The sequence below is a fragment of the Odontomachus brunneus genome, unplaced genomic scaffold, assembly GCF_010583005.1.
Source record: "Odontomachus brunneus isolate Ranch 3 - 2012 unplaced genomic scaffold, Obru_v1 Obru_scaffold_095, whole genome shotgun sequence".
NCBI lineage: Eukaryota > Metazoa > Arthropoda > Insecta > Hymenoptera > Formicidae > Odontomachus > Odontomachus brunneus.
Window position 1 is genome coordinate 770,387 of NW_022639545.1, and position 12,068 is coordinate 782,454.

At 35.8% G+C, this 12,068-nt stretch overlaps 1 protein-coding gene across 1 annotated transcript in view; it reads left to right on the forward strand.

Moving 5' to 3' along the window:
• The window catches only part of LOC116848412, a 751,173-nt gene that overhangs the window by 722,060 nt on the left and 17,045 nt on the right, over positions 1-12,068 (forward strand). Inside the window, exons 8-10 of the mRNA XM_032824486.1 lie at positions 2,572-2,688; positions 3,050-3,163; positions 3,359-3,502. Coding sequence (XP_032680377.1) covers positions 2,572-2,688; positions 3,050-3,163; positions 3,359-3,502 — 375 coding nt within the window. The remainder of the gene's footprint in view (positions 1-2,571; positions 2,689-3,049; positions 3,164-3,358; positions 3,503-12,068) is intronic.

The following is a 12,068-nucleotide window of genomic DNA, read 5'->3' on the forward strand; positions in this document are numbered from 1 at the left end:
ATATATATATATATATAGTTTAATATAGTTAAATATTTTACATACTTTAGTTTAATTAACCCTTTAAGGCGCATAAGTCATGGAACATTCTAGTAACTTCTTTTTAATGAAATATTGTCAAAAGCATTCTAATTAGCACATTTATAAGGTTTCAACTGCCCGATCCTAAGTGGTCCCTATTGGTACCAGTGGTACTTAAAGTGGTCCTTATTGGTACCAGTGGTATTTAAAGTGGTACTTAAAGGATTAAAGAAGGTCTTATGTATTATATACATACATATAATATATAAGACCTTCTTTAATCCTTTAAGTATCACTGGTACTAATAGGGACCACTTAGGATCGGACAGTTGAAACCTTATAAATATGCTAATTAGAATGTTTTTGACAATATTTCATTAAAAAATAAGTTACTAGAATGTTTAATGAATGCGGGCAGTTGAAACCTTATAAATGTGCTAATTAGAATGTTTTTGACAATATTTCATTAAAAAGAACTTACTAGAATGTTCCATGAATTATGCGCCTTAAAGGGTTAATTAAACTAAAAGTTGGTCACTTGCAAAATGACCATATAAGCTTTTTTATTCAATTATTCAGACTTAATTGTATGCAATTAGGTAAACGGCGTCACTTTAGCTCACCTACCATATCGCACGTGATCATTTACTAATCTTCTTTAATTAATATCTCGACATTTATTGCGCAAAAGAGACTTCTATGTTCATGTCAATCCATTTTACGTTTTCACAAAAATTGTGGAGGAGAGTCTGAGACACCCTGTATATGTGTATGTATAGTTACTATCACCGACCATCCCTCTGTAACACCCGAAAGCTGTCAAAGCATGCGTGTACACGTGGCGCTCACACGGTCATAAGACGTGCGGGGGAGAGTGCAGGAAAGGGTGCATGCGCGCGAGACAAGTGTACGCCGTTCGTCCTCTTCCTCTCAATCTCTTGCCTTTCTCCTCTCCCTCCTTTATCACAGCGGTAGCCTTTGAGACGCTGCATCGGAGCGAATATCGCCGACGAATCAAATGGAATAAAGCAACCGTGGGAGAGCAAAGAAATCGAAGCCCTGAAAGGACGAGGTCCGCCTAGGCGCCGGGGGTGTGGAGCAGCAGCGTGGAAGTCAAACGCGCGCGACACGAGACAAACGGTGTAAATGCCCATTTGTTACACGAGGCGACGAGTTTCCCTTTCCTCGCGTAACGCCTCGTCCCATTGTTCGTTTTTCATCTTACGACACTGTCGCAACGCTCGGTAACGGGCGGGCTTTCGAGACAACGGGCTTCCCGGCGCGCGGCTTTGCATACGAATCTGGGGGTCGAATCGATTATTCCGAGGACAATATGAGGACGCGGTGTTGCGGAATCGAAGTGGCTAATAGAGCGTTGCGGAAGCATAAATCTACAGGAGCGCGCGAGAACAGCGCGACATGATTACACAATCCGGATGCGATTTTGTTTGTAAACAACGCTTATGCGGTTTGACAAAGCGGCACTTTCTATCGCTCACTTGTTCAACTTGATTTTCAATTCGAACGGAGCTTTTTTCCTTCCTTCAAAGCTTTCAGCTTTACCGCCTTTTGTTGCTTTAACCTCTCTTTGGTGCACTTTTTTGCTGTTTACTTTTCTTTCCAGTTTTTTTTTTTTTTATTAAATCGAACTGTCTTATTTATACTTTCTAATAGAAAGGGATAATCTAAGGTGTAAGAAAAGATAATACACCTAAGAAATATAATCTTATTCAATATCCTCTTATATACCTCGCAAAAGAAGTGACTTCATTCTAAAATCAAAAAGGAAATATTCTTAAAGCTAGAAGAATTTCATTTTTATAAGAATCTATAAAAACAAGTCTTGCTCTTGATAGAAATTTCTTTTAATAAGAGAACGTTCTATTTCAAGTAAATCCTTCCCTCTTGATTTTCAAAAAAAAAAGAATAATATCTGATAGATTTCCAATTAATAGTTCACTTTTCGATAGAAGAATATTCTTTCGATAAGGATTTCTCTTTTAAATTACAAAAAATAGCACGTTATAATTAAAGTTCTTTTTTTGAGTGAAGAATATTTTCCTTTTGATTTCCTTTTGAGGCTATGTATAAGAGAATATCTGTTAAAAATATGATTGTATCTTTTGTAAAATTTTGAAGGAAGTGTCTGAAGAAGATGAATAAATAGATGGGAGATATAAAAGCAGACAAAAATAGTGTAGATTTAAGAAAATAATTCATCGTTTATATGGAATAATTCAAGATCTAACAACTATATATGGAAAAAAAGGTTTGGTTGAATTAACCAAATATCTGGTCAAATATGAACGATCCGGAAATTTCGATTGAAGTAACCCGAATTCTGTTTAAGTTAACAAGATTTTTGGTTGACTTAAACAGAATTCGGGTTACTTCAATCAGAATTTTTGGATCATTCATATTCGACCAGATATTTGATTGATTCAACCAAACCTTTTTCTCCGTGTAGATTCTTCATTTTTCACTTAGATCAATTTGCTGTGTTACGAATACTAAACTAAATTTAATATAAAATTATTATTTCGTCTTCAGGTGGACGTCACCGAGCTATGTCCATCGGCCACTGTGTTGGCACAGCAGTTGACTCACGTGGAACTCGAGAGGCTTTCTTACATCGGACCCGAGGAATTCGTGCAAGCCTTCGCCAAAGTGAGTGTATTTCTTAACAAATCACTCAATGCTCTCATACTAAGAGAAAAAAATTATTGATCTAACTAAAATTATAGTTATCTCTAACCCCAATCATATTTTTTTACGTTCCAACACGAAAATGACAATAACAATATGCACACATAAGATTATTATCACTGGCATTGTAGTAGGATTTAATCAAAAAAATAATTTTCTCGACCATAATTTATATAATAATTATTATATTTTATATATAATTATATTTATAATAATCATTTCTCTATTTGGTTGCAGATATCAAACATTTGTTCTCAGTGCAAATACTTCTACGGTCGCTCGATAAAATATCATGAATACCGTATTTTTATTATTTTCTCAGGAATCGCCGCATTTAGAAACCTCCTTCAAAGATATGAAGAAAACCCGAAATCTCGAGTCGTACGTTCAGTGGTTCAACAGACTGAGCTACTTCGTAGCGACGGAAGTCTGCAAGGTAAATATAATCTACGTGTTTCACACATTTTCGTATATACGACTTGTGCCTTCGCTCAGAATAACGTTTCGAATAACGTTTCTCGGCGGAACGCGTGCCGATGAAATAAAGAAATTCTCGTCAAGTCTCTCTCCGAATATTCGGAGAACATCATAGTACAATCTACAATCGACGCGCACCTCCGTGTTCTTCCAGCATGCGAAGAAGAAACAACGCGTTCGTGTCGTCGAATATTGGATCGAGACCGCCCGAGAATGCTTCAACATCGGCAACTTCAATTCCCTGATGGCGATCATCGCTGGCCTCAACATGTCGCCGATATCTCGCCTGAAGAAGACGGTGAGTACGAACGAATCTCCCCTTGGTCACGCTTCATTTCGCATCTCGTGGTATCTTTAACTTCGATATCATCATCAGCACGTTAACAATAAAATGCTTGAAACTTTATTTGTGCACTGAGAAAAATCATCCGATAAAAAATTAACGAACAGATGATTTCCGATCAAAATACCGATGGATTTTTATATCCGATCAGGATATCCAATTTAATCAAAAAATTATGAACCGATTTCTCATCGAATGTTTCCTAGTCGGATAGTCGGATAGTCGGAAAAGTTCATCGGTATTTTTTGATCGGAAATATCCGTTTGTTAATTTCTTATTGAATAATTTCTTTTAATAAGATATAAAGTAGGATATAAAGTTTATTTTTGTGGAGTAAACCTTTATCGCCTACATACAGAAATTTTCAAGTATTTTCTTCCTTAGTTATTTTCCATGAGCGACATGCAACCCTTTGCATTTATTTGATGAACTCATAGGATATACCTTAAGAACAAATACTTGAAAATTCATTTAAGAATATATAAAGTAGAATATATAAAGTTTATCTCTGTGAAATAAAATTTATTTCTTCAAATAAATAATAAATGAACTTTGTATCCCGCAAATAAATTTTCAAATATTTTCTTCTTAGTGTATGTGTCTGTTAGGTTAACGCGAAAACTTATTATTTTTCTATTAAATTCTCATAAGAAGTTTGAATATAAAAAGGAAAATATAGCAAGTTCTCGTTAAATAATATACTGAGAAAAAGTATTTGAAAATTTATTTGTAAAATGAAAGTTTATTTGACAGAAATAAACTTTATATGTGCCACAACTAAATTTTCAAAGATTTTTTTTTCAGTGCAACAAAGAATATATCAAGCCGATAGTGTTTATTTTATTCGTAAAAATAATTGATCCTTTAAAATTAAATAAGTTCTCGTTAAATACTATACTGAGAAAGAAATACTTGAAAATTTATTTATAGAATGAAAATTGATTTGATAGAAATAAACTTTACATATATATGTGCCACAACTAAATTTTCAAGCATTTTTTCTCAGTGTAAAAAGATACCAATTCGATAATATTAATTTTATTGTAAAAATGATTAATCCTTCGAAATTAGATAACTTTTTTTATTTTATTTGACAAACACGACGAAGTTTCCGCAATATTTGAGTCCGCATCCGTAAAGTACGAAACTCGATGTGCAGCCACTTGACGCAATCTCGCGGAATTTTTTTCAGGGTCTTGTTATTAAATAATATTATGAAATAATAAGGTTAAGTTAGGTTTGTAATGAACAGCATTTGGCTCGCTAAAACCCAACGCGCGGGAGACTGCGTTATTGCAATGCAGTGAGTTAAACTGCAGACTCGCCCGGCGAGTTTCGTTACAATTTCGCGGGTACGATTTCTCGCGAAAATCGTGCCGGGCTCGATTGAAACCGGACAATCGATAGGTTTTCGCGCGAACAATGCGCACGTATATCTCCCGATTTTCCGATCGCGCGAGAGCGTATCCGGAAAGTGCGAAAATCCGCGGGACCGTTTAGCGGCGTCGCATTTTTCGCTCCAGGGCGCGACGTCCGGGGTGATAATGGGCGGAAGGGGGTGCGCAACGAACGCACGACCGGCGTCCCCGTGGCACCCCCTCGCGAGGACGATTGCACGCGGCGCGCAATAAGCGCCCTGTAATCCTCGTAAATCGAGCGCGACGCGCACCGCTGCGACACACAACATTGAGCGTGACAAAACGTCGGGGGCCAAATTTCCGCGCCGATTCCGCGCGGGCGGCAAGAGCGATTTTCGCCGCGCGCTCCTCGACCAATAATCGGCTTAGCCGAAAAACCGGCTGGTTAAATCAGCGCTTTTTCCCATGATTTTGCCCGAATGGGAGTTTGCGAGAGCAGCGCTTTGTAATAGAAATATCTGAAATATCCAGCCGCGAGGAAGGAAAGCTCAAGCCAGGGCGGTTATGCGATACGTTCCTTTTCAGAATTTCTGCCCGACGTGCGAATATGCCAGCGCGAATAAAACCGTGCGCGCGTCTTATTGAAGTCCGTTCTGCTTAACCGCGAGAAGGGAAATCTCGTTTCCAAAGCGGACACGCGATACTCCTTTCTTCCTAAGAGACGATTTTCACGATTCTCTTCTCTTCCGCGATTTCAACCGACAGTGCAGGAGCCCCACACTAGAGGGAAGTGAAATCTTCCCTCTGAGATTTCACACGTTCGCCACCGGGTTTCATTGTGAGAGACCTCCTTGCATTTTTTAATGTAATTTTGTGAAACAGACTTAGTTTGTTCGTGTAGAAATAAAATCTTCCCTCTGGGACTTAACACGTTCGCTACCAGCGTTCGTTTGGGGAGAAACGAGTCCTTCTCACAAATCACACGGAGAAAATGTTGCAGTAAAAATTATGATAAGACCATATTTTATCTTGGAACGTTTTTCGTAAAGCTCGACTGTATATATACTGACATTGCAAATTGCTATAGAAATAGCATATACATATAATTATAAAATGATATAGATATTATAGAAGTAATAATTACAAGTAATTATAAATAATAATTGCAAGTTTCAACAGATCATATTTTTGTACAAATATACAGTATACTATAACAGTATATACAGTATACGAAAACAAGTTTTCGAGCACGGAAAAAAATGTGTGGTTGGATTAATCAAATTTCTGATGAAATATAAACGAACCCGAAATTCCCAGATTGAAATTGCCAAAATCCTATTTAAGTTAACAAGATTTCTGATTAACTAGGAATTGTAACTTTTCAATTTGAACAGTTGCAAGTTGTGCTTAACTTGAAATCTTACCTGGTTAACCAGAATCTTATTAACTTAAACTTACATGCAACCAAGTTTTTTTTCCGTGAAGTATATGATTAAACGAAAGAATAGATAACGCAAGTAAAAGCCAAACGCGGATGTCAGTACGAATGTTTCAATTTATAGGAGAATAATAATCTTTGACAGTGTTAACGTACGTGCCAAATATTTTTTCAGTGTTTGCAATATATATTGAAAGAAAAATAGTCGATTTAACTAAAATTATAGTTATTTCTGGTCCTAACCATATTTTTTGGTTATTTTATCACGAAAATGGTAGTAGTAACACGCACATAAAGTTATTATTATATTATAGTAGAATTTGATAAAAAAAATAGTTTCCTTGGAACTATTTAGATCATAATTTATAGTTAATTATTCCTTTATAATTATAAATACCAAACATTTTTTTCGCAGTGTATGCGCGATCAATTTACTTTCCATATCAAATCGATCTTGAATCTTAATTATTAATATTAATATGAATTAATTAATTCCCTACTACACCATCCGAATTATTTAATTATGTATTTTTTATTAATTTTTATATATACTAATTTTAATCAAAATTTCTCTAAAGTCTAAGATTATAAAATTTTATAAGATTATTAATTTTCACCACATTTTCTCCGTGCACTGTGTAATTTTTTGTGCAATTTTGTAAAACAGACTTTGTTTGATGTTGGATTTTTATAAAAAATCGATGCGTGATATACGCGTGACGCTAATAGCGAACATATTAAATAAAGAAGAATCCGTCTTAGAGCGTTTCATACGATGCTCGGAAGAATCACTCTATATATAATAAATCGAAGATAAGATGTCGCTCCTGACGATTGATCGGTTCACGAAGAAGTCTGGATTGCGATCGCGCCTGATTGTTTTCCGGCGCGTCGCGACCGAGAAGGAAACGTCGGGCAGTCGCGAAAACGGCGAGAGGGATGAGGGGAATTAGAAGGCGAAAGGGAGGAGGACGGTGAAATTGGCTCGATTGAATTTTTCCCGGTCGTGGTTGGTCCTGGCGCCGCGGGGAAGACCCGAAATGTAGCCCACGACTAGGTTAATTAAAAAGTTTCAAGTCAAACGACGTCGCTCAGCAACGTTGTCCTCGCGCGCGCCATCATCGTTCCTCTCGTTCACGTTGGGAATTAGCTAATTGCTCGACCGACTCTCCACGCCCACGGGGGAGAGCTCGCGCTATTACGTATTCTCGATTTCCACGCGAATGCCCTCCGTCCAGGAATTCCTTTAATCCAGTCGTCGCTCCCAGCGGAACGCGTCCCTCGGACGCGGCATTTCCGAAAGCTTCCGCTATTTAATATTTATGTCAATAACGGCGAGACGAAGGACGCGTTGACCATCACACGGGAAGAAATTCAATTTTTAATAACCGGAGTGCATTGTCGTGAAAAAAAATGTACCAAAATCTGAAAAGCAAATAGCAAATGTATCGAAATTTCAAAAGCGAGACACAATTTCGTGGAAATTCATAATACCGACATCCAAATGCCGAGACAATCTCCCGAAATACAGTTCCACCGAAATATCGGAATTGTCTCGTATATAATTGGACGCTTTAGTATCCACTCACGTAAATGTAGCAGAATATAACCAAATGGATAGATATTATTATGGTATGCATCCGCGTACATTGTTTTTGGAATAATACTAGAAGAGAGTATTCTAGTTTTGTTCTTATATAAATTCTTTTCTAAAAGGATTTACTATTTTTCTATACTGAGGGAAAAGTTACCTTAAAACCAACAAATATTTCTTTGATAGGTGCTATTAACATATTTATTTAAATCTAAATTCTCTTTATTTAAACCAAATATTGTTTACTTAAATCTGGTAAACAATATTTGATTTAAATAAAGAGAATTTAGATTTAAGTAAATATGTTAATGGCACCCATCAAAAGAATATTTGTTGATTTTAAGATAATTTTTCCAGTGTAGTAATGCAAGAAGATATATCTTGCTAAGAAACGTAATAAATTTCACTAAAAGCATATTTTTTAATAGAGAATTTTTTAATAGCACATTTTAGTTCCTGAAATATAATCATATCTTAAAGCATGTTATAGTAAAGGTGGCTTTAAAAAATTTTGTAACCGGGGAATAGATCGACATTCTGCAATAATTAACTGTCCTTTAATTTCATACATATTTTATATTATATCATTTGCTATGTCTATTTTGTTAAAATACATAGTAAATTCACTAAAAACATAGCAAATTTTTTAATAATACATTTTAGTTCCTGAAACATAAGTATACTTACATTTTATAACAAAAATTGCAATAGAATTTTTATAACTGAAGAATATATTGATATTCTGCAAAAATTCAATATCCTTTCATCTCATACGTATTCAATATGTTATTATTGCAATATATTATGTTATGCAATATATTATGTTTCTAGTAATGCAGATTTACCTCACTAAAGGTCGTAATAAATTTTATAAAAGCATAGCAAGTTTTTTAATAGCACATTTCATACACACTTCCTTAAATATAATAGTATACTTACATTTTACTTATATTATGTACTTAAATCTAAGTATATTTATATTTTAGAAATTAAAACGTGCTATTAAAAAATTTGCCGTTTCCAGCAAAATTCACTACGTATCTTATCAAAACATATCTTTCTGCACTACTAGAAACATGATATAATATAAGATATGAGATGAAAGAATAGTCAATTACTGCAGAGTGTCGATCCATTCTCGATTGCAAAATTCTAATTTTTATTATAAAATTCTTTCACATAATTTCTTCCATCTACTGTACGGGAAAATTATATTTCGGGATATTGTCTAAGTCTTTGCATTTCGTTATTATGATGTTTCTCGGAAAATGGTCCCAGTGTCCGAATTTCGAGATTTTAATTTTTTAAATGCATGTCTATCAGAAACGCGATTCACCGAGTTATTGGGAATTTTTGAACGTTACAAGTGAAATCTTGGTTTACGTCTCTCTCTCTCTTTCTCCCTGTCACTCTTTGCAGTACACGCTATAAATATGGATACATTGCGAGCCATCGTTTCTGATAATTCGCGCGAGTCTACGGAGATAATATACACGCGAGATTAAAGTAATGATCCATATGGCAGATTCAATCCAGCGGAACAAATAACACAATGTATTGTTAAATAATAACGGCAAGAATAATGTAATCGATGCTCGCAGCGATAATATAATTAATGTACTTTATCTGCGTGAGATTCGCGATCAGTCGCGAGGCAATTTATCATAATTAAAGAGCGATTTACGTTAAATCAGCGGTGAACAGGTAAATTCATCGAAATTTTTCTCGCGCGACTGGGAGAGAGTAATGCATAATCGACTATTACGAGACGTTTCAATTAGTTACAATTAGCGCTATTATACATATATCCGCTATTACCGCTCAGCTAATGAGGGATTTATTAAACCACAGCACGGTCGACTGCGCGTCTCGCGTTAACGTTTTCCCGCACGCGGAAAAAGGATTAGCCGCGCGAGCTAAAATACAGCTGCGACAGATAAGACGTGCCATTGAAGTAATGACAGCTAATATCGTTGTTGTCGAACTTCAATTTACTAGCTGATTGAACTTCGGCACTATAGCAAAAAGTATTTACTACTGATAGAAAGTTCCTATTAAAGTTCTTATTATATCCATTTTGTTTTTCTTTCAAATCGCACTTTCCGCAATCCGTCAAAAATATAAAACTGACGTTTTGTAGTGCAAATTCAAATCAAAATTTCCCGTTAATCTTTAACTTAGATTAATAATACGCTATAAAGGGATGCTAGAGCTGAAAATTTTACCAACAGAATTTACTGACATTTTTCTGCAAAGTTTACGTCGTATTAGTTATACAGAATCACAAATGCTTTTACGCAATGAAAGTACGTGCAAAAATAAATAGGAGCATTGCTCAATATGTAACGAAAACGAAAAAAAATTTTAATGTAAAATCTCAAGCTGTCAGTTAGTGTAATATTTGCCTAATCCAAAAGTTCCGCAACTTATACATATCGAAAGTGTGGATACTCCAAAAGAAAAATTTTAAAGTACATTGCTGTACCTTTGCATTTGAATTCAAAAGCTTGAGAATATCGAAAAAATTTTCAGAAAGATTTCTACATGTGCATAGTTAGGTTTTCCGTTGATTATGATAAAATAAAGCAATACACGTTTATGTAAGTTCTGTATGTACAAGAAATATGAAAAAGATAAAAAGATAAAAAGATAACAAGATATAAAAAGATACGAAAAAGATAAAAAAAAAAAGTGACTGTGTTAATGAAGTCTCTATGTAATCGACATTGTTCGAGTTCATCAGCGACTTCAACATCCTCTTAACGCAAACACAAAATTAATATTTTTCGTACTTACACGATTGCGCTATTCGATGCTTATTCCGTGGAAGGATCTCATACCCACCGGAAGCGCGACAATTTTCCCTTTCCAATGATCCTTGTTTCAACTTGTTCCGCTACGACGTCTACAAGTGTAGTTATTCCATGGACATAGTATACATGGACTCCGAATGCCGTATGTTCTGTCGTCTAAAGGTCGTTCTACATTAGTTGCAAGCCGATCGCAAGCAGACAAAATTCTTATTGCGACAGCCAATCAGAAGCATCAATGGTGCTATTGACGCTTCTGATTGGCTGTTGCAAGATAACAAAAGTTGCAATCGACTTGCAACTAATGTAGAACGACCTTTATAGAGTGGAGCCAACATCTAGAAAGAGAACTAGAATAGAGGGACTATAGTTTTCTTCTTATTTTGTCATATTTTTGTTGCGCGTGCATCCATTTCTCGTTTCCATAATATTATAGAGCGTAACAGCACCCCGACTAGACTGGCAAGTAAAAGTCTTATTTAAATCTTATTGTACACTTTGTGCAGAAAGAGACAGAGAACAGAAGGGCTGTACATATTGACTTCTCTTTTCTGACTGTATGCGGAGTCTATGTATATTATGTCTATGGTCTCTTTCTACATGTTGGCTTCACTTTCCTGGCCGTATGCGGGGTCCATGTATACTACGTATATGAGTTATTCACTGTTTTATCGATTCGCGTTGTAAACATATATATAATAGTACTACTATATTGCTAAAGAAGAGAGAAGTCCGGCCTCAGAACCACGATGCGGGAATATATATTTCTCTCTCTTTCTGAGTATATTATGAATGTTATGCGCATGCGTCAAATAGATCGTATCCGCCAATGGAAAAATAAAATATATTGTATAAAGTTGTATGTAATAGGTTATATATACTGTATGCTATAAACATGAACAGATGCTATTTATGCGAAAAAAACCAAATGGAAATATCAGTTGCAAATAAAAATATTAGTTTACACAGGTAAAGAAGCAGCTATCCAGGTTAGGTACATGTCACGCACTGGCACTTTTACTTTATATATATATATATATATAAAACATCATCTGATCGGCGCGCCTGCGCACTACGGTCAAAATACACTCCTTGGACATCATCTGTTCTTCCATTCTGGGACAAGTTCCTCTTACAGGCAGCATAGGGCGATTAGCAATATAGTAGTATTACATATATAGTTGTAAATCGTTCGGCGTTATCGCTGTAACGAGCTGTGAATACACACGACGCGACGCGTGAGTAGAACGACTGTTGACTCACCTTGCACCGTACGCGACGGCACGCAGTGGCACACTCCCTCGTTACCCCCCCCCCCCCC